General features: G+C 37.3%; 2 protein-coding genes and 1 non-coding gene across 5 annotated transcripts in view; 1 reads left to right on the top strand and 2 right to left on the bottom strand.

The window, feature by feature from the left end:
* Window positions 1-4,120: 4,120 nt before the first annotated feature.
* Window positions 4,121-10,469, bottom strand: LOC117293527 (mitochondrial ornithine transporter 1-like). Of its 2 annotated transcripts, none has more exons than XM_033775876.1 (6): window positions 10,353-10,469; window positions 8,425-8,641; window positions 6,874-7,270; window positions 6,361-6,533; window positions 5,287-5,445; window positions 4,121-4,450 (listed from the first exon to the last, which is right to left on the bottom strand). In XM_033775876.1, the coding sequence occupies exons 2-6, from the start codon at window positions 8,564-8,566 to the stop codon at window positions 4,320-4,322; spliced, it is 1,002 nt and encodes a 333-aa protein (XP_033631767.1). In that variant the 5' UTR covers window positions 8,567-8,641; window positions 10,353-10,469; the 3' UTR covers window positions 4,121-4,319. The 2 variants fall into 2 exon arrangements, with proteins under 2 accessions (XP_033631767.1, XP_033631768.1); XM_033775877.1 differs by having other exon boundaries at window positions 10,369-10,469.
* Window positions 10,470-11,003: 534 nt separating this feature from the next.
* On the bottom strand, window positions 11,004-11,075 carry Trnaq-cug. Its single transcript has one exon. It is a non-coding gene; the product is annotated as a tRNA-Gln (tRNA).
* A 342-nt stretch (window positions 11,076-11,417) lies between these two features.
* Window positions 11,418-24,089, top strand: part of LOC117293458 (ETS-related transcription factor Elf-4-like) — a 29,846-nt gene continuing 17,174 nt past the window's right edge. The window contains exons 1-3 of one of the 2 annotated variants that reach the window (XM_033775799.1): window positions 11,418-11,658; window positions 20,225-20,481; window positions 22,606-22,795. In XM_033775799.1, the coding sequence (XP_033631690.1) occupies window positions 20,308-20,481; window positions 22,606-22,795 (364 nt within the window). In that variant the 5' untranslated portion in view covers window positions 11,418-11,658; window positions 20,225-20,307. Of the gene's footprint in view, window positions 11,659-14,672; window positions 14,850-20,224; window positions 20,482-22,605; window positions 22,796-24,089 lie in introns of those variants that run through there. The other variant, XM_033775800.1, reaches the window with a different exon arrangement.

Below are 24,089 nucleotides of genomic sequence, written 5' to 3'. Positions count from 1 at the left end.
AAAGATGTGATTAGGGACCTTTTCCCACGAGAAAGGGACTTGAATCAAGTCTACGTGTGCATCGAACGACAAACGCATGAATGGAAAACGTCAATAGCCTCTACAAATATTATGGAGATCACCCCAGATATACACTGGTTGGTACATGGAGCATATTCCTACCATCCATAGTTGGTCCATGGAGCATATGTTCCTACCATCCATAGTTGGTCCATGGGGTATAATGTTCCTACCATCCATAGTTGGTCCATGGAGGAATAACCCTCCATGGTTGGTCTATAGGCAGATTTACCCAAGCAAAAAATTTACAATTTTAACATGTCCATCCAAAATTGTATATCGACCGTTTTTTACAGAGGTGAATGAGCCCCAGGCTGAGTAGCACACTAAACAGATGCATGTTGCTGAAACAGTGCGCATTATTGAAGACCAGTTAATTCCTGTAAATTAGAGGTCAAACGTCATAAAACAAGTTGTCTACCTGCTGTAGGTATACTGTATAATAAGCTCGGGTAAGGGCAATTTAAAAAAATAAAAAAATTATCGTCCGTGTTTCTCAAAAAAAAGGGACTTTTAAGTTGTATTGGCCTTCAAGCATTTTTAGTAGAACTGCTGGCCACTAATTGTTTACTTTGCTGTCACCGTTTACTTGAAAAAAAATAATGCGAAAAAAATACACCAACATTTATTGTTTTTTTTTAAAAGAAAAGTAAAAGAATGCGGCATCAAAAAAATGGATGAGGGAGGGGACGGGTAACTGTTTTTTATTTTTTTTATTAGGCCTAGTAGGCTCTTGTTACAGGTGGCAAATACTGTTGGAATTAGTTTTTAGACTTGGAGCATTCGTCATACACTATGCATACACTTTGGAAACTATTGTTTGTTTGTCAAGTCATGCACCCGTTTCCATTGATTCTAATGGTAGTGTTTTGGGCCGCAATACTACGACTGCTCATCATTGAAATAATTAACAAAGGGAGGTGTTGTCAATTGAAACATTTTGGACGGGGGAGGGGGCTGTGTAGCACGGAGGTAGAAATAGCACTAAGAGATACTATGTCCCATTCGGCTAATACTAATTTGTATTGTATAGAAAATTCCTCGAAGAGTGCCCTCTGTTGACTCCACTTCCTTCCAGGCCAACACTTGGCACATTAACAGAAGGAGTAAAGGGGCGGGGGGGGGGGGGAGGGCTGCATACAAACAGGAGGAAAAAATCCCTCTTGACACATACAAGCAAAATATATATATGCCCGAAAACAAGAAGTATAAATATAATTTTGATCTCTCTGTTTTTATTCAAACAATGGCGTGGGACAAGAATAATACATTTACCATGGTAAATAGTTGTGTTTATGCCAACTATGAAAATGGTAATGAGATTTATTTTGTGCCATTCTTCAAATTCAGTTTAAACTTTATATGTCATACATTAAAATGTCACACTAGGAATAAAAAATAAAGAAATTCAAGTGTTTTTTTTTCTTCTTATTGTTAACTTTCCATTATTGCATGAAGTGTGGTACCATTTAAACCACCTTAGTAACATGATCATTTACACAAATTGGATAGATGTCTAGCATTTCCATTTAGCATCAAGACTCAATTTCATAGCTGCTTAAGCACAAAAAGTAGCGAAGCACAAACTAATTTTGGTTAGCAGAAATAGATTATCAGCCTAAAATTCTGCTTATAATTGGTTAATCAATTGATATTCAATCAATTTGGTGGTGGTGGGGTCGTTCTTTCAAATCCTTGTTTGTGATAAGAAATTACATGTGAACTTTTTTGTTAACAGATGTTCAAGTTTTCAGAGAAGTCACTGTTTTAAGCTTTGCAGTATATATACCTGAAAACTGCATCAGTACTGGCAAGTGTAACTCTGTTTTACAGGAATGACTGGCCCTTGGGATAAAAGTAGGAACATGTTGATGAATACAAGGGCTGACCTATTCATGGCACAAGCTTTGATAAACATTTCAGGCTATTAAAGGAAGTGGACACTATTGGTAATTGTCAAAGACTAGCCTTCACAGTTGGTGTATCTCAACATATGCATAAAATAACTAACCTGTGAAAATTTGAGCTCAATCGGTCATCAAAGTTGCGAGATAATAATGAAAGAAGAAAACACCCTTGTCACACGAAGTTGTGTGCGCTTAGATGGTTGATTTCGAGACTCTCAAAATCAAATTCTTGGAAAATTACTTCTATCTCGAAAACTACTCCACTTCAGAGGGAGCCGTTTCTCACAATGTTTTATACTGCCAACCTATCCCCATTTCTCTTTCCCAAGTGAGGATAATGCTGATAATTATTTTGAGTATTTACCAATAGTGTCCACTGCCTTTAAAACAATATTGCTGATTTTTCTGAGGGGACCAAATCAGAATTTCAGATAAATGATTGTTTTTAAACAATAAATATATAGAAAAACAGCATTAAAAATGTTAGTGTAGACATCTTACACATAATACCATGATAACTTAGCGATGTTGTGTCTTTAAACTGTTGAGGAAAAAAGTAGTTGATAAAAGTTGATTAAGTACCATGCCTAAACTAGGTAATATTTGAGTAGTAAATAAATCCGGTTTGAATTTTGGCAGAAATAAACTGGTTTTGGCATCAGAAATTAGCTCCACAGTGACTGTTATACTTGATACAACTCTTATTATTTTTTTTTTTTTTTTTAGATTGTAAACAAAATGTTATTCTCAATTAAACATCAATGTTCACCACAGAACAACGGCATTGACAAAATAGGGAGCCAACCCACATTAGGGCTACATAGCTCAGATGGTAGAGCACAGCTACATTTTTCTCTGTAGGTTACAGGTTCAACTCCTGCTATGGTCAATGTTTCATGTTCAACCACAGAAAATATAATTGTGAAAATCGCATAAGGACTGAGGTCACATAATAAAATACTTAAAACTTCATGTCTCAATTGTGCAGTAAAAAATAAAACCATATGTCTCAATAATTTGTGCGATAAAATTAAACCAAAATATATTCAGAAGGAAAGAATAAACTAGAATAAAAATACTTTTCCTACCATCATTAAAACCATGTGGGTCGGATTCAAATTTTTGGGGGATAAAAAGTAATTCTTTTTCATAACCACATTACTTTGATAGTGGATAGTCCACTGCCTAGGGCCACTGATTTTCCGTTTCAGAAAAGTGCAAATTCCGTTTGGCAAAAACATGAATTCCGTTTCAGGCACAAAAAATTCCGTTTCATGTTTTTTTAATTAGATAAAAGGTTGTTTTATACCCAGGGACACACTTATAAAAATTAATTTGAGATAAGTTGCACTGTTGACTTCGTAAAATGTTCATTTGAACTGACAAATTTAAAAAAAAATACTTTTTTTTATAATTGTGGATTATTTTGTATACTGCTGTTCTAAAAAGGTTGCACTGTGACTGCAGTATCAATGCACATGATGTGATAGACTTGATTCCAAGTCTAAAACTGCAGTTGATTCTCTGCATCAGCCACATTGTAGGCTAATGACAGGAGTGTATCCACAAGAGGGCGCTGTTTCAGCATGATCAAAGACTTGGGAACAAGTCTATGGACGTGACCATTCTCCATCCACAAACAAAATGTCAGCCATTTTGTTTTCGCTTTGGCGACAGAATGTTGACAGTTTACGGTTTTATTTTAGACCTTTCCGAGATGAAAAAACATTGTATGTGTTCTTATAGATCATAGGTAAGCTAGTTTGTGTATTATTGTTGGTAAAAGAGAGGGAGAAAATGCAATTTGGGTGAACAAAAAATGTTTAAAACGTGCCGCGAATAATGCCCTTCGCTTAACCATGTTAACAACGTGTGTACATCATGTGTGTAAACATTGAGGATGGTGTGAAGTAGAACAGAATGATCCACGGTTACGATCTCGTACTTTTTAATGGTCTGATTTCTGATGCCTTTTTAGTTTAACAAAAAGAATCTTAATAAAGAATGCAATTTCAATAGTTTTGGCGTCAAGAAAAAAAAAAAAAAAAAAAAAAAATCGAATTTTCTGAAATCCCGTTTTCCGTTTCAAAGGGCGGATTCCGCGAATTCCGTCCGTTTTCCGCGATCGCGGAAAATCAGTGGCCCTAACTGCCCTTGGTTGCAAATCAGTATAGCACGCCCTCTTGTTAGTGATAGCAAGTCAAGTTGGTAAAATCATAATGTAAGAGGGCGTGCTAAAAGATTTACAGCCGAGCGCAGTACACTATCCACTATCGATCACTAACATCTTGGGCCAAGACTACCATCAAACCTACTATATAATTCTCTATTAGAGCGCACTCAATGTTGCTCTCATAACGCCCATTCTGGTCGATGCAACATCATTTGTTTCCTGCTCCACTCATACATTAAGAACAATGCGGCATTGGCGGGGAACGATCGTAGAACACAGGGAGCCAGACCGCTGTAGAGTTTCAAAATACCTGTAATAAAAATAATTATAATCTACGTTTAGGAAGGGTCACAGTGGGTACAACTTCTGGCCCCAGCCTTCACAAAATGGACACCATGGAAATTTGAATCTCTAAAAGTCACCTTAAAGCAATCTTCTACTAGTACTTATCCGAAATAAGAGGCACCTCCTTGATTTGAGAAGAGTAACATTTCTCCTGGAACACTTGAAGGGGCACCAAGGCAATCCCAGGGGCACAGGGGCAATCTTCTCCTTGGTAAGTGCCTAGTGACAATGCTTAGGGTATCCGACTGCGACTATACCTGGTCCGAACACCTCATCTCCCCTACACTCTAAAGACTCTTGGGTCTTGATCCTTTTCTTGAAAATATGGCTCAAATGTGAGGAAAACTGTGTTTCATTGTTATACAAGTTTGCTATCTAACGAAGTTGAAACCACTAGATTGCAATTACTTTGTATTTACCCCCTTTGTCATACTTTCAATTTCTCATCAATCACTCTTTTTGACAGGATGCTTACTACCATAACCATCTTCACAATAAGCAACCTTTCAGGTTGTATCGTAAACTTGGTTTTTAACCCTGGCCAAACAGCAGTTAACGGTTCTATAGCTTCTGACTGGCAACCTGAACAAAGATATTGCCTTATAGGGAGACCGCCAACATAGGGCTGGATAGCTCAGTTGGCATAGCTCCTTGGTTCAAGTCCCACTCAGAGTCAATTTTTCTTTGTTCAAACCCTAACTTTTTGAATTAAAATTACACCTTTTTTCCCCTTGGGAATCTATTTAATGCAAGACAGTTTGAATGAATGGTAGATTATTAATCAATACAATTTGATTTTACCTTCTTTTCTAATGATATCCATGGTAACTCTGAAGAAGCCCGGCATTTTCTCCGTTGCAGACCTGACTTGTATTCTTGATTTGACTAAATCAATAGGATATATTGCTGTCCATAGTCCGGCTCCTGCCATTCCACCACAGATCATCAGACGAAATGGACCTTAATTAAAAAATACGTAAAGGAGTTTATTGTGAATAATGCCTGAAGAAATTTATAGAGCATCTCAAGAAAACTAGTACATTCTAGGTGCGAAGGAACATTTTGTAGGCATACACTTTTTATATGCTGTTGCATACCACCACCCCTCCCATCATAACCAGTGTTGAAAACTGCTAAACTTTTTAATGAAGATTTGTTTATAACAAGAGTTGAAATATTCAGCCTTGGGCCCAATTTCATTCAGCTGCGAAACATTGCTTAACAAACTTCTGCTTAGCAGAAATGAGCAGGATCATCCAGTCACAGATTGTACGAAAGACATAGCAGTTTGGCTGGTAACCATATTTTGGTAAAATTTGTGTGTGCTTCTTTTTGTGCTGAAGCAGCTCAATAAAATGAGAGACTTTGAAACGCTAGGTGGCAGCAGACTTAATACCAGTAATTTCCCTAGACCTTTTTGCAAATACCGTTGCTCAAGCGCAAACTAATGAACGAGGTGCATTGTGGGATAGCTATGGTTCAAATTTGATTACCAGCTAGACCACAATGCACCTTATTCCTAGCTTTACGCCCCCGCTCGAGTAATTGTGAAAAGGTCTATTGTTAAAGTCGTTTGGAGCATCCGCACATTTCCAAGAACAATGGATTTACTTTGTAAGTCTGCTGCCACCTGTAGTCCACAAAAGTCTCCCATTGGGACTCGTTTACATAAAATCTTTTCCACAACCAGAGTTGAAGATATCTATCACAAAGAGTTAAGACTAGTCTTATCTCAAGTAAGAACGAGTTACTCATCCTAACTTAGGACTAGCCATACGTTTTTAATGTCTCCTAGGACTAGTCCTAAGTTAGGACTAGTCCTAACTCTTTGTGAAATCCACCCTTGTCCAATCAAACCTAAACTAGAGTACCTACCGAGATCATCTTTACTGGTTCCTTTCGGTGTTAACATTGTTCTAGAAATCTCATAAGCTCCAAAGAAGAAGAAATATCCCGGCATCTCACGCAGCCATGTACTCCCTAGTCCTTGAAACATTCCCCTAAAACCATCATTTCGGATAATACTTTTGGTGATTTGCCAAGGACCTCTGTGAAGAAAAAAGGAGTTAAGTGTAAATTTTAGATTATGGGGAAATTGTTCGGGTGATAAATCGTTTATGGGGGAGGGCTACCAAGGCCTAGTTATAGTTTCATAGACCTGCTTAACTAAGCACAAGCAGGGACATCCGCGCTTATGTAAAGCATATTTCACAGGGTTGGCATAGAGTTTTTGCTTGCGTGGGCATACTCCACACTACTAGGCATTCTTCGCTTACACAGTTAGTGCAGAAATTCAGCGCTTGCACAGGTAAGTGGAGAATGATCATGGTAAGCCGGGCCATGAACTTTGGCCCAGATTTTCACAAGTTCAAAACATACACAACTTACACTCTCTGTGTATGTTTCTGAGACGTCTGCATTGTCTCAGTCATAGCCTGAAGACGGCATTTGACGAGCTCCGTCGGGCAAAGGACTAACGACGAGAAGAAACCTGCCACAAAACCCGACGACGCATTCTGGAAAGTGCTTAATTTTTCTATACTGTCCGTTCCCGACACTCGGCAGACAAACTTCTGGCATAGACCATAGCATAGGAATAATACAGAAGTTTCCCCGACATTAGCTGCCATGGCAGGCATAGTTCCGCGGAATAAACCAGGTATCCCTTCATTCTTTAGGATCTGTTTGCAGCATTTGATGGCGCTCGGGTAGAGCTGTGGATACGTCTGGAGTTTCACTTTGACTGTATCGAACGGCTGGCCGACTAAAACACATGCTACTCCACCTGCGGAATTAACGAGAAGGATGTCAAATAGTTGTCTTTAAAGGCAGTGGACACTATTGGTAGTTACTCAAAATAATTATTAGCACAAAACTTTACTTGGTAACGAGTAATGGAGAGGGGTTGATAGTATAAACATTGTGAGAAACGGCTCCCTCTGAAGTGAAGTAGTTTTCGAGAAAGAAGTAATTTTCATCGAATTTTATTTCAAGACCTCGGATTTAGAATTTGAGGTCTCAAAATCAAGCATCTGAAAGCGCATAACTCAGTGTGACAAACTTGGGTGTTTTTTTCTTTTATTAATATCTCCCAACTTTGATGACCGATTGAGCTCCAATTTTCACAGGTTTGTTATTTTATGCATAAGATGAAATCTCTACAGCCAAAAGAACTCAATCAATTTTTAAATCAACTCAAACAGCTCAGTTTATCCCATTTTTACTGACTTTCTTAATCCCAATTTTACTGGCTTTTGTTATTACTCCATTGTGGTTCATCTGTTTGTTTTTTGTATTTGGTTGTGTGTTTTTAATGGATGTGTTTCTTCGTCCTATTTGAAAACGTTTTTTGTAGTTTTCAAAATGTATGTGTGCTTGGATCTAGTGCTTTTTTTTAAATGAATGTACAATGTTTTTCTGTGTAAATTTGTAATATTTTATCTTAAGTTCACTTCTGTAGTTTGTTATTAGCTGGGATCCATGGGTGATCAGTGAGTTTTTCTCACTGAATGGATTTCCCAGGATAAACAAGAAATAAATAAATAAATAAATAAAGATGTTGAAATACAGCAAGTGAGAAGATTAGTCTTTGACATTTACCAATAGCGTCCAGTGTCTTTAAATACTGAGCAAGGAGGGTAGGCCCTACGATGTTCACATTGAATTTGTTCTGCAGAGAACCAAGTCAACTCTCAGCAGGGCACAAATTTTACAGGTCATTTGTCAATGCTTCATATCTACGCAAACATAACCTAGTGAGCTAAGTATTGTCGTTGATCTAACTTTGGCATTTTACAAACAAATTTTTTAACTAACTTGTCGAACACCCTGTTTATTGTTGTAACAAAACTTAGGTCTCAGTGTTTCATTTTTTTAAAGAGAGCCAAATTAGCCAACACATAATAGAGAAATGGATCACCCCTGTTTACCCCCTTTTACCTAAAGCACCAGCGGTGAAATCTACTGTAGCCTGGTAGGTTGCAGCCAATCTACTACTAGAGGTTAAAGGTCGAAGGTCACTGCCTAATGACTTGGCTCCTTCTTGTAGTACGGGCAAGTGTGGCTCTTTGGACGTCTCCATGCTGGATTCGTATAAGGGCTTATTTCACTCAGTGACTTATTCAAGGTCTGTTTCTATTAATTGTTGTAATGAGATCTGCAAGAAGAAATCAATTAATAATCATCAAACTTTATTTATGAGATGTTAAATTTGCATCGGGATAAAGAATATTAATAAGGGTTTTACCCTCACAGCCAGCGATGTGTTTGTTAGCTTCGTCTATACTCAGTACTTTAAATCAAGCACTACTGATCTTGGGAACAGTATCTTCAGATTAAATCAAAGAGCAAATTCCTCTACTGGCACCGAGTATCATTGAGAATGTTGACACAGTTAAGAAAAGCAGTCAATATCTGTTTTATATTATAACCAATAATACTACTGATCGACAACGATCAAGTTTAGAAGCTGTTTTGTTGCTACGGGTAGAACATTGGTTAAGGTTTTAAACGGACGTTTAAGAACGAGTCACTACTCTTTTATTCCCATTCATAAATGCCCTTTTGATAAAAAACGTAAACAAAAAACAAATATAGACACTTTGACAGTAGCAAATTTGAGGTTAAAAGTATTTGTTCAAAAACTTTGTGAAGAATCTGTTTGATGTGCGTGGGTTGTGTGTACGTGCGCACGCTTAGAAATAGATTACGCGCGCCCAGAAATAGATTACGCGCGCCCAGAAATAGATTACACGCGCAGGCTTAGAAATAGATTACGCGCTGGATGTTACTAATAAATAGCTATGATTGTTCGTTCCGCGTGATAATATTGGCGTACGCGTGCACCCGACACGCAGAAGCCAGCCGGTTTTAAACAGCTCCAGCTTGTCATGACATTATCAACCGTTTAAACACCCCCACGTGACGCGCTCTCCACCAATAGGAGTAGGGAAACTGTCCGAGTGTCCGGGGTATTTATGAATACTATTTTATGGGTACCGGTACATCAGACTACTCTTTCTTAGTCTGAGACCCATCGTCCCTCATAATCTTCTACACAATTAGCAGGTTAGAACGAACTTCAATGTTCCAAATAGGAACAGTTCAGACATTATGTTATGTGCCACTTTACTTTCATAACGTAAACAAACAAAAAAACATGAATGATATTGATAATTTCAACCATCATACTCATAAATTAAATTGGTGGCCCCACAGATAGAGAAATAAAAATAAAACACTTTTGTTGGACATTATTTCTCTAACTATTCTATTGTCGGATGACTGAAGTTTTAAAAAGCGATAATGTTATAATGTCTAAACCAATCAATAATCAGATAATGCATGATGCCTTTATTGATGGGGTGGGGTAGTTGCGATAATGTATTTGTAATCTTCCTCCCCCTGTATGGAGAGGAGGGTTACGATATCGCAACTACTGAAATAGCATTTATATATGAATGATTAGCCAGGAAGGAAGGGGCCGGGTGCAGGATCTGACTGAGATGAGGATAGAATGGGAAAAGCCCGTGTCCGCCCATCATGGAGGCCGCCTGGCCGTCCCGGCTGTGCATAGTTATGATGTATAGTGTTTTCTTTAACGACTAAGTGTAAAACAACTAATGACTAATGACCAATGATAACATCGTAATTCTTAATATAATAAAATTCAATAATTAATACTTTACACGAAATTAGGCACAAAGTATTAAACCTGCGCAATAGTTTGAAAATTGCGCAAAACTAAATGCGCATTATTTTTGAATGATTAATATTTTTTGGAAGCAAAACTGAGCTCAGCTTAAATTGAGCGGGCAAGTTCCGAACTTGCGCGAGCAAATACTTTTTGTTCAACTACATGTACCTACCGTTTCAATTCAGAACCTCAGCTAAAGTCCAGTTGCCACACCACCGGCAAAGGTTCAATCATGAAAGAGACGAATCACACAAGCGACCTTATAAAAACTGGACGACCCGGCAAGGACTTTTGTTCATCAGGTGGAACCATGGACGACACACACTTTCACATAACAATCAATACAACACAGACATGACACGAGTCATCAACTTTCACAAAATTATTTTATCTCGTCGACACATGGTACACATAGAGGGCGCTGTTCATATATTATTGCGAAAGCCGTGACTTTTTTTACCATGTGTAAATTTTACTGATGAAGGAACTTTGTGAGGCAAAAAGTTTATTAAACTTTAACTCAGAAATGTTAAAACCTCTTCATGGTTATTCAAATTGAAGGAAAAGTAAACAAATAACTAAATAAATTGAAGAGTTTTATACTCAAACTCTAGGCAAAGGGGTTGTGGGCCGCCTTGTTGTAAAATTGATTGTTGTACTTGTTGTAGTATTGCAAGTTTTTATCCAAATTTCAAGAAAGAAAGACAATCTAAAATACTGCTAAAATATGTTTAGTATTATTTTTAACTCTGTGCCTGTATAAATAATGAAATACAACTAGTAAACAATAAAAAAAAATAACTTTAAGAAAATAGCAAAAATGAGGTCCCACCGAGATTTGAACTCGGATCGCGAGATTCAGAGTCTCGAGTGCTAACCGTTACACCATGGGGCCGTTCACAAATGTCAACCATCTATCATGCATTATAAATAATAAGTTTATATTGTCGCAATAAATTAGCCATGTGAAAATCTTTCATTTGCATTTCTTGATCATTTGTCATGGGTGTTTTGTGATTGCAAGCTCAAGAGTTTACTTTTATGATTTATCTGCATGGAACCTATTTCATTTATGATTGGGAATCACATTCAACACGATTCATTACCGTATATGGAAACAGGTGATGTAAGAATTGGCCAATGAAATACTGGCGATGACAATGGAAATTTACATATGTAATAACCTACCATAAACATTGGAAACAGGTAGGCGAGGCATTTAACCAATGTACTTCTGTGTTGTGAGACCGGCAGCGCCAGATTGTGTATTATTTGTGTGACGTAGTGTGTAGGGGTACACTCTAGCTAGGTCACAGATCTTCAGAATTGGGTGTTATGACTAGGAAAGTTTGGCAGAGTAGCTATGCCTCTCAAATCTGGCGTTGGAATGTAGAGTTTGGAAGCAAAATGGAATCTCTTCGCTGCTCATGCTTTGACTGAAGTTCACACGTCTTTATGTGGGCATTGTTCATATGAAGGTAAGACAAGTTAAGGGTGTTTTTTGCCAATGTGTGTGTACGCAGGATATTTATTAAAGTTTGTTGGTACGAGTTGGTACTGCTCGTCAAACGCCCATACTCCATGTACTCAAGTGCTTGCTGTGTATCCTGTGGAGTCGAGTGTAGTTGAAATGAATTGAATGGGGTGTGTCATTTATAATATCTGAAATGTGTATTGTTGTTGAGTGTTGTTGTGCCGGTGTTGTTGACAATGACAGTGGTTGGAGATGGTGTGCCATGCAATAACTGAAAAAGTGAACAAAATTAGAACTAACTTGAAATTTGATTTTGAAGAGGGCAACACTAACTCACTGATCTTGGTACAATGACTTGATGATAATGAAACCAAAACATTAAATACAACAAAATACTACTAAAAGTAATTAATTGTAATCTAAACTACAAAACTATCTAGCACGATAGAAAAAACCTTTGATCATGATCTCAATTTTTCATACCAATGAAAAAACAGATGGTCAGATGGTGGAGTCCCCATGACTTAATTTATGTACATAATATTAATGTATGAATCATAGGTCTGCAATTTCATTCAACAACACATGGTTTTATTTATGACATCGAGATTGCGGTGGGACAAATTTGACGACCCTGCCACCAATTTCTGTGTATAAACCTTTGTTTATGACCGGGCGTGACACGTGACCTTGCACCTGTTCTTTTAAGACAGTTTCTTTATTCCTATTGGTCGAGAGCAACGGCTGAAACAGTTGTGCCACATCACACGATACGCGCGACGCGCACAGCATTCCCTTATAAGGAGTCGTTTACTCCGAGGGCGACAGAAGGCTGTACCATTTCATAGCTGGAGGGGTGTTGTGTTGAAAGAAATCATTTAACAATTATAATTTTTGCATTTATTTTACTTTTTGACTGAAGGTATGATGTTTTTGACCAAAAAGGTACTTTATGAATGGGAATCAAAGTGTATTGAATCGGTTTTCAACTAGTGGTTTAAACCCGCCGAGGCCTGGTTCTTTATTATTTACCGAGACGAAGAACCAGGCCTCACTGGAATTAAACCGAAAACCTCTTCACCACACATTGACTCCCTTATTTAAAACTTTTAAGAAACTTTAACATTTGAGTAGGTCTACAATGTATAGGGCTAAACAAGTAGGTTGCACTGTTTTCAGTAGCCCACATGGCAAGTTGATAAGTGGTATTCACTTTGCCCCTAGCAGTTTTTACTAGACAATGAACCATACGCATACGCAAGGCTAGACTGTTTGGGGTGAGCCCTGTGTCACCGAAGCTTCAGACAGGGATTGATATTCTGTAAGATCTGACCATCAGACTTATAAATTGATCTGGGGATTCTGGGGCCAATTTCAAAGCAATAAAATTCATCACAAGACAAATTGTCAGTATTGCCATAGTGATTTGTATTGTGCAAATCAATGTGACATAACTTTGCGGTGTTTTTTTTCTTGTCAAGGAATGATTTGATGTGATAGTTCAATCATTGAGTATCACATGCAGTAGTGCAGGTTTTTGCTGAGTACAAAATGTTGAAAAGTACACATTATTGATGATGTCCCATTACATTGTACTGTATGACCGTTTAATTCTTGCAAATTCTTTTCTCATATTTTTTGTTAAATTTTATTATTTCTTCAGAAAACAGGATTTGCCTTTTAGTGATTTAAAAGTTTGACCTACTTTAGTTGTAGTCAATTCCCATGGCCTCGTAAATAATGCCAACATGGAGAAGTTATTTTTATTTATTTTTTAGTTGATAATACTCTCATGAGTCACTATCACATTGCCGCCCTATCTCTCTGCCAGACCATAAAGCAGACTGCATGGCTTTATACAAAAAATTGCAAACATTTTTGAAAATTATGTCGAAATTATGTAGAACTATGGTATATTTGTACTATTCTAACATTAAACTTTTGACCCCTTTCAGCTTTGACATTTGTGTGATCTTTGAGGAAGGTATGTGTGTGATCGACACCATTGCTTTGTAATTGGGGATCTAATAATGGTATCTTAATATAGGGAGAAGAGGTAGAAGGTCCCTTTGGGGGTAAAGGTACACCTCAATTAGGGTAGATTTTAATGACAGTGACGACCCTGAATGCGCTCTATCCCTTTGATAACCTTAAATTGTACACTAATTCCACATAATATGCAGTAACAAGTTAATGTAGTATGCAGTTCAGTGAATGTCCAATAGACCGATCCATTAAGCTCCGCCCCATTGCGTATTGACCAATCACAACGCAATGAAGGTCCGACAAATAAAGTCCGACATGCCTGCGCGTATGCTTAGCGCGCGCGGCAGATTGTGCAGAAAGGCTTTGGAGAGGCTCACGTGTTCTTGCTCACACGTGCGTCGTGGGCGGAGCCTAATGGATCGGTCTATTGATTCTGCACACTGAGAATCATTGCACTCCAGATGTGACAATACCTCCCTTTTTTGTGTCTTCAATGTGTATCTCAGGAATTCTATAGGCCTAGAGGATTTTAGGGAAGGGTACTTTTGTACGAGGAAAATAATAATATTTTATGGGAACGTGGTTGGGGGGGGGGGGGCACACCCTCTGCCACATACTGGGCATGGTTATATTGAATGTCTGATTAAGGGATACAGAACTTGTGCGACAGGCTATAGTCACCAGCTAAAATCCACATGGTGTTCAATTTTTTATGATCGTCTACACTTGAGTTCTGCTTCGCACTTGAGTGCACTTCTCTCAAACACATTGAGCCAGATGGAGTTTCCATTAATATGATTTGCCTCATATTCCCAGGTTTTCAACTCATTATTATCATCACCACGGTCATCTGAGATGACCAGTTCCTTTATTGTATGTACACACATGGAGCAATATGCACCATTCATCACAGTACAGTCATGGTGTACGATGACTCATTGACTGTCACTGTGATACAGTTATTCTACAACCAAGATGAGGTCATGAGTGTCTGCAAGGAATATCCCACATCAGGCCACATCAACATTCTCTACGATTCTTTCTTTGGGAAGGGTTCGCTGAGAAAGATTGTCCGACCATCTCATGTCTGCTTTTTAATTATTAGTACATGGATTTTAATACAAGTGTGAAACCGAAGTGTGATATTTAGCAAGCTAATTCGACAAGGACGGGCATCAAATGTAATGAGTGTTTTCATTGTGTGAATTGGTAAGTTTTTAATAGGCCTACTGTTATAACACGTGCGTGCGTGTGTCCAAGATTGGAGTTTGGCTGTAGACTCTGTGCATAGTGCAGAGTGTGTTGTCAGTTCAAGATAGAAATGTTGCTTTATCGAATATCAGCATGGCATTGTCAGTTTCCAAGAATTTTATAGCCAGTTATTTCAGGTCAGACAGAGTGTGAATGGATCATTGTGACTTTGTACTGCTTCATGATGAATTATGTTATTGTTGTCTGGATGGTTTGAAATTGAGTTGTGAATTAATGTCAGGAGTCATCTTTTGGTGTTATGTTTTTACAATGACTCTGAAAATAAACAATTTTTTTTTTGAGCACTTACTTGTGAAGATTAGTAATAAGTATCCTGTGAATGATTTCATCTGAAGTATAATATGTAAGTGCCCATGTTGCCCAGGGAAAAAAAACTTGTTAAGCGTCTCCGCCCGCTTCCTTTGTGGAGGTCGTCGCCTCCTTTTTTTTTTCTTTTTTTTTAAATTGTTTTTTTTTCTAATGAAAAAAGGGATATATTTTAAATGGCCTCAGCTTAAACAATCTGAATGTCTTGTCTGAATGTCTTGTCCCATATGTTTCGTTTACGATTGTGTGTTTATTGAGCAGTTGAAAAAACAATGGATTTTGACTTTTTAAAAAGAATGGCAGCCATCTTGAAATAAAAAATAAAAAGCCCCTCCTACTTCCTTTTTTTGAGAAACCCGGACGCTAAACATGTTTCTTTTTTTACTTGGCCTAATTTTATGCATCTTTTTGGCCAGCAGGCCTGCTATCAGGGTTTGCCCTTAATTTGTTCAGTGACTAATTGACTAGTTTAGGTTGTCATTTCACAGTCACACCAAGCAATTTTACTATTTCATATTTTATATTTTAAAATAAGGATGCTTGTTAAATACGTAACTTAACTACACTGAAGCATACTAGCCACCGGCCGGACCACAATGAGGTAATTTTGCCAGGTCCTCGGAGGTTTTTACAACTAGCTTTGCCTCCAGCAACCCATTGTTAAGGGAGACTGTCAGCTATTATCATATATTGACAGTCCCCTTTAAATACTAGAATCACGGATTATATCATAGTTATCAGGATCACGAATAATCAGATTTACTCACTAGCGTCTGGAATTCCAAAGTTGCTAATGGTGTTTCGTTTGTGGTCTTATAAAAATTGTTGAGCGATTAAGACTTTCCTATTTGCTTTAAATATTAATACAAACTTCATCAAAATGGGTATAGGATCTTGGATAAAATCCCAGATCTGTGTCAAATTGAACGATTGGCATTGTTGACATTGCCTCTAAAGATCGTTGTTGTTGCGGGTAGCTCAGTTGCGGGAGAAAAAGTATTGGATTCATTCCCCATTAAACCATGAAGGTACCTGATAATATTTCTTGTAAACAACAATCACAAACAACATATTATTTTCTGTTCCAATTCAGTGACTTACCTTTCATGCTTTTTGCACACTTGCATTCTTTTACCGAAAGTACGCATTCTTTATGATGACTAATCGGCCCTATTTATTATGACCTTGATGAAAGTATTCTATTTTATTTGTGTGGGTTGTTGTGACCAAGCAGTCTACTGCACCTGACTTGAGTTTGTCTAATGGTTGACTCATAAAGTGTGTGGGTTCAATTCCCAGTCATGAGACCTGAGCAAGGCAGTTTACCATAATTGCTTCTCTTAACCCAGGTGTATAAATACATGTAAGGGAATCAATGTGTGGTGAAGTGGTTTTCAACTAGTGGTTTAATCCCAACGAGGCCTGGTTCTTGATAAAAAATTTTTTACCGAAACAAAGTCGAGGTAAATTATCAAGAACCAGGCCTCGGCGGGTTTAAATCACTAGTTGAAAACCGATTGAACACACTTTGATTCCCATTCATAAATACCTTTTCGGTCAAAAAATATCAACACTTTTGGTCAAAAAGTAAAATAAATGCAAAAATTATAATTGTTCAATGATTTCTTTCAACACAACACCCCTCCAGCTATGGAATGGTAAGGCCCTCCGCAGCCTTCGTGTAAACAACTCTTTATAAGGGAATGCTGTGCGAGTCGCGCATATCGCGTGATGTGGCACAACTGTCCCCGTAGTTGCTCTCAACCAATAGGAATGAAGAAACTGTCTTATTAGCACAGGTGCAAGCTCGTGTTTCAACATTTTTTACTGGTCATAAACAAAGGTTTATACACACCCACGTGACGCGCTCTCCACCAATAGGAATAGCGAAACTGTCCGAGATAAACCCCTTAGCGCAAATTCAAGCTGTTTATGGTTGGTGCTTCCCAAGAGCGTTGAGAAGGTTTGAGGCATGGATTAATAGCTCCATGATCCAAGTATGCCTCATGAAAGATAATAGTAGGATTTGAAACTTTGCATGATGTAAGGTTTGCAGTATTGGTTATCTCTAAATGAGTTGGGGTGATTCTGAAAAGAACCTTAGGTTTCAACTCAACGTTTTGATCGGTATGGCCTGATCGTGTCTTCGGGAGAAAGATAATACTAATAGTGATTACAAAGGGCCTTGATCAAGCCAACTAGGATATTTGCGCCATTATACCAAGTATAATGACCAATAATTCCACTCAACAATGGCTGCCCTATGTGGTATTTGTGTTAGCATCTTTACCTCTCTGGTATTAGGCCTACCAACCCTTTAAGCCGATTGTAGAGATAGGAGTAGTAGTGTACACAGTACAGGATGTGGCCCAGAGCTATGTTGCCATTAAAAAAATATACCCAAGTTCCGTTTTGCCATTTCCATCAAAAAGTTTTCTGTTTTGCCTGTTTTTGTTTTTGTTTGAGCTGTAGCCTTTGAGCGACCTTGTGATTCTTTGCAATCAATGCCCTGGTGATCTTCCTGTTTTACAACGTGTGGGCTCAAACCAGCAAGATCCACTGTCAGGCTTAAAATGTGGAAAATGAATACAAAGAGATGTATGCCTGACCGAGGTCATTGTAAATGACACTTCCACAAAGCATGTAGCATGAGATAAACTGATATTGGTGTTGTCATAGGGAGTTGTGGTTTTGCTGTGGTCTTACCATTAGCATAATGTGATTTGATCGAATCAACATCATGAAATATTTTGTATTGTAGTCACTTTTTTAAGTCAATTGTCTGACACTTTAAAATACTAATGCACGCAAGCTATTCGGTTGTTGTTTTTTAAAAAGACGTTCTGTCATGATTAGAATTACATTGGAGTTAGTTCCAGATTGAAGTTGGGCAAATAATTGTTTAGATCTAAGCATACTTCTGCATACGTCTGTGTCATTTAGGGATAGGACATTAAAGGTCTGTTAGGCCTGGCCTTGGCCACCTGAACAGTTTTGTCCAAGGCCCACACTTCATGTATCACAACTTATATATAAAATAACAAACCTGTGGAAATTTAGGCTCAATTGGTTGTTGGAGTCTGGAGAAAATAACGGGAAAACCCACCCTTGTTTTCGCACGTTTCGCTTCTGTCATGACATGTGTTTAAAATAAATCCGTAATTCTCGATATCGAGATTTGACATTGTTTTAATGTTTTCTCAAAAAGTAAAGCATTTCATGGAACAATATTTCAAGAGAAGTCTTTCACCATTACCTTCCGTTAACCCTGTGAGTTATTTGTAAATCTGTGAATTAAAACAAATAATTCTGTACCGAAAGTGTCCAATGGCTTTAACCATTACTTCTTCCGAGTGACAGCTAATGTTGTTAGGCATTCAGTTTGATCATGGAGGTCATGTCCATGGTTTTAGTACCTTACCAGTTCCATATAATATGAATACAAAGAAATGTATGCTGGACTGAGGTCATTCTAATGACACTTCCATACATGTAAAGCATATTGCATTGTGATATTGGTGTTGTCAGAATAGGGAGTTGTGGTTTTGATGTGTACTAATTGCCATTGGCATCAAATCACCATGAAGTATCTGTAGAAGTGGCCTTGCCCACCTGTCAGCCTATACTATGATTTAATCATTACTTCTTCCAAGTGTCAGACCTTAGGCATTAACAGTTTGAATTGAGCGTTCTTTTAGTACCTTCCTTACCAATTCTTACCAAAATTGCCTCTGCGTTCAATACGAATGGTTCCATCTTTAAAAGTTCCTGTTTTCTGTTTGCTGTTTTGTGTATCAGGAATGTATGGTTCACATGGCTAGGAAAGTGGATTGTGATTTGTGGTTGCTCAACGAAAAGACCTATCAGCTGGGAAAAAAAGTCTGAGCCATTAATTTGTGATAACCCATGGCTATACGAAACAGCCTTAATTAATGAAAAGGTCAACGTAAAGGCCTACGAGATTTAAAAGGTGACTTGCAATGGATGATTGATAATTTTGCTAAAATGTTGACTGATCATCCTTAAAAGCTTAATCATCCTATTAGTTTCAGTATGTTGCCATTGTGACATAGTTTGTTATTAAACAACGAGTCCCTGTCTTTAAAGTTGCTTGGCCTGATTGTCGTTCAAGAGATATTTTCTAATTCTAAATTGTTTTTTTTCTCTGAACAAGTTTGACATATAAATGATAGGCCTACTGTTAAATATAATTATTATAATACCTTTTGCATAGTTCCATGCACAATGTCAAACGCATGCAACATGTGCTAAATTTGTTTACTTGGCTGATTGATGTGAGATTATCTTGGATCCCGACAAGAAATAATTTGTTATTGTTATTTATCACTCATCATTTGCGCTTTAAATTTTTGTAAAAAAAATACCTTAATTTAAAGGCTTTCTCAAACATATTTTGAAAATATTGCTATAAACCAAAATTTGGGCAAATTCGGCCATAAAAAAGACCTATGTGTAGCACCTTTAAGGTGACATTTTATGAAGCTCCAGTCCTCCTATAGCCATAAAATTACTTATCTTTACCATTGAACAAACAAACCATTATCAATGTACTCAAAAGAGTGGAACCGAAATGTGACAGTAATAATTTACTGCATGTATTTTCAAGAAATGTAACCCAAAACTTGATATTCCCAATGGCACAACCACAGTCTAAATCAATTTGAATGTTTCATGCCAGTAGGTAATAAGTAGTGCTCACAGAGCCTTTCGCCTGCGTCCATTGCTTCTGTCTGCAAACACAGTTTAGTGTAATGATTGTACAGAGCCAGTGGCACTTACTGTGCTGTGAGTGATCTTAAGTCAGATTATAAAACAGGAACTGAAACTGGATCACGTTGAGTTACTGTTTCAGTTTTCATTTCACTGACATGTACCGTATTATTGTGAGAGAAGATACCATCTTTTTTGTACATGTTCAGTTGATTCTAGCATATTCTGTACTCAAAAGCTTATTATTTTTTGCTCTTTTGTTCATTTTTCTCCAGATTATTGCGTCCAACCCATCACCTGTTTTGCCTTATTATAGAATTATGTTTTAGATGTCTGTCGTTATATTATGTGAAACTTCATGATGGCTTGCACAATCAAGGCAGAGGATGGCGCATCAATAAAACAGGAATTCATCAACACAGAAAAAGAATATAACGAAGAAGCCTTCAGCAACGATATAAAACCAGAGTTAAAAAAAGCGCCATGTCTGCGGTTGGATCTGTCGTCACTTGCAGATTATAAATTTGTTGAGGTAAGTCTATTAGTCGAATGTTGAGCTGTTGTATTAAAGTTAGTGGACACTATTGGTAATTACTCAAAATAATTGTTAGCATAAAACCTTACTTGGTAACTGGCAATGGAGAGCTGTTGATAGTATAAAACATTGTGAGAATCGGATCCCTCTGAAGTAACTTATTTTTCGAGAAAGAAGTAATTTTCCACTGAAATATTTGAATTCGATTTCGAGGTCCTGAAATCAAGCATCTGACAGCACACAACTTCATGTCACAAGGGTGATTTTCTTCCATTGTTATCTCGCAACTTCGACAACCAATTGAGTTCAAATTTTCACAGGCTTGTTATTTTATGCATATGTTGAGATACACCAAGTAAGAAGACTGGTCTTTGACAATTAACAACGGTGTACAGTGTCGTTAAATGAGAGACAGTGGTATGACAGGCATGTTGTTTTAACTAAGATCTTGTTGTCAGTATTCAGTCTCAGCAAAGCACTGTCATTTGCGATTTTATATTGATTAGTTATAGAAATAAAACAGCATTGTAGATTATTGATAATCAATGTTAAAGTGGAATACATTGTATATGGAGTGAACTATGCTAACACTAGGTTTGATTGTTGTTTTGCTGTTGTTGTTTTTGCTGTCAGAAATGTAGTTAAAGACAGTGGACACTATTGATAAATTGTCAAAAACTAGTCTCCACAGTTGGTGTATCTCAACATATGCATAAAATAAAAAACCTGTGAAAATTTGAGCTCAATCGGTCATCAAAGTTGCGAGATATTTATGAAAGAAAAAACACCCTTGTCGCACCATGGTCACACAAAGTTGTGTGCTTTCAGATGCTTGATTTCATGACCTCAAATTCTAAATTTGAGGTCTCAAAATCAAATTTGTGGGAAATTACTTCTTTCTCGAAAACTATGTCACTTCAGAGGGAGCTGTTTCGCACAATCTTTTATACTATCAACCTCTCCCCATTACTCGTAATCAAGAAAGGTTTTATGATAATAATTATTTTGAGTAATTGCCAATAGTGTCCACTGCCTTTAAATCAACAAATTGTCATCCAAATCAATGTAACGTGGAATTGGATTCACAAACTGATAATTTCTACCTCCATGATTATACACTCTTCTATGAGTATATCCCACTTCCCTTGTAAAGAATCCATTACCTGCTGCTGATTTTTCAAACATATGGTCGTGTAGTGACAATTTGAACCATTAGCCTTGTGTGTTTTAAATTCATGGCACATTTTTGTGCATGGCCAAATCTGAGTATTTTGAACTATAGTTGTGCAGTTTTAAAGGTCATAGAAAATACTTTTGCAAGAATATTTTTTGAATCGGACCATTTCAAAGTTCCCTTTGGGTGTTTCAAAGCTCAAACCTTGAACTTTGCATGCTTTGCACATACAAACTTTGTAAAAACTTAGCACTTTGAATTTAGCTCTTTCTGTTTTAAAATTCATAGATTTATACAATTAATTTGTTCACTTTTACTTGGAATCTGTGAAAAAATGAGTTTTGTGAAAATAGTGTTGAGTATTTTTAAATATACAAATAATATTATTTTTTACATGGATGCTTTGCAGGAATTGTAAAGACTGAGCATATTTTTTGAAATGAACTGTTTTTCTCAACTTCTTTTCATCAAACAAAAAACTCAGAGTGAAAAGTCAAAATGTATAATATTGGTAAATAATGGTTCAACATTGCAAAGTATAGGCCAATCCATACATAGATAGCTTTGGCAGGGTCTTCTATAAAAAGCATTATCTTCCAGTATGTGCTAATCCACCAATCAGATGCTCAAACTGGAGGGTGGTATACAAACCTAGATCATATACATGTATACCTACTCCCAGTTTTTATATTGCACACTGCGTATTGTGAGTTGGTCAATGCGTCACGCTTCGCAAATGGACAGTGCAAAAATTACATTCTAAACTTTGTGCATGTGCAATGCTGTTCGTTCTGAAATTCGGCCTTGTTGGATATGGGACGTAGAAGCGCTATAATTTTTCCATATTCCACTCGCGCTTGTGTGATAACTTGTAACATCTTTAAATTGAAAGTTGATCCGAATAACTGGTTTAATATTCCTGTGTGTATTCTCTGTCGTTTTTTCAGAGGAAGCCCAACGTCATTCACGATGGCCCGTCAGTCATCGTTCAGTCTTTATACAACATGCCCCTCACACCAGGAACATTTGGCATCCCCACGGCACTTGAATACTTAGACACCGATGTACTGTGTGTACAGGACAGTTTATGTGACAGTGAAGTCAACCAGATCACAACGCATAAAGAAACATCAAAGCGTAAGTAATATTTCAGGCAAATACTTGTAACGTGTTGGGATACTTATTCTTCTGTTTCTTCCTCTGTTCCTACATCAGAAAATGTATTTCTTTTTCAAATCTTCCTCATGCTTGTTGGGTATTAAATAAAACAAGCAAACAAATAAATTGCTTGACAGACATGATTGTTCGGTTTACGTTTGATTTCGCTTGGGCAAAACACCTGCATAAAGAAATATCAAAGCAGTGGACACTATTTGTAATTCTCAAAACAATTGTTAGCATAAAAACTTACACGGTAACAAGCAATGGTGAGCTGTTGATAGTATAAAACATTGTGAGAAACGGCTCCCTTTGAAGTAACGTAGTTTTCGAGAAAGAAGTAATTTTCCACTAGTTTGATGTCGAGACTTCAGAATTAGATTTGAGGTCCTGAAATCAAAGCATCCGAAAGCACACAACTTCGTGTGACAAGGGTGTTCTTCTTCCATTATTATCTCAGAACTTCGACGATCAATTGAGTTAAAATTTTCACAGGTTTTTTATTTTATGCATATGTTGAGATACACCAAGTGAGAAGACTGGTCTTTGACAATTCCAAAAAGTGTCCACTGTCTATATAAAAAAACTAATAACTCATGCAAATACTGGTACCTTGTCGGATACTTAAATTCTTCTGTTCACACTTCATGATTTTCAATTGGAGACTTTCAAGACAATAGCCTAACCGCGCTCATTTTAAATTAAATGATAGTTCAGGGCTTAAAGTTTACAACAGACTGCAGGCCTGAGGCTCGTGATTTCAATGTCGGGCCAGTAAACTCAAGAACTGGGGTTATTGTACATTTATAATTCAATATTTAAACATCACAGTGTAATAACCTTAAAATAAAAAATGGTAACAAAATCTGCGAATGGCCACAAGATTTAGCTTATACTTAAACTCAAGCATAAAGCTCAATTTGAATGTCCTGTTTTTTTTGTTGCAAATGTTGTTGATATTTCACAAGTCAACATAGTACCTCAATTTCTAAACCAAAACAAAGTTCTCTTCTGCCCAGACATTATTTTCCCAGACATTGACGCTTGATTTATAAATTCAACAGAATATGTCTGGGTTGTATGGTGATGACAACGAGAAATAAATAGCCACTTCAAAGCTTTAAAGGAAAACTTGTAATTCCAGGAATATAATATGAACAGTATTTGTGATGTTTCACACCCATGGGATAGCATTTGACCTTGAGAAGGTACAAATATCTACCTATTCAAAGATTAAAGGGGCTGCACCTCTCTCATTGTACCCTGGTCCTGC

The sequence above is a fragment of the Asterias rubens genome, chromosome 8, assembly GCF_902459465.1.
Source record: "Asterias rubens chromosome 8, eAstRub1.3, whole genome shotgun sequence".
Classification (NCBI taxonomy): domain Eukaryota; kingdom Metazoa; phylum Echinodermata; class Asteroidea; order Forcipulatida; family Asteriidae; genus Asterias; species Asterias rubens.
This window is presented reverse-complemented; position numbering and strand designations above follow the sequence as displayed.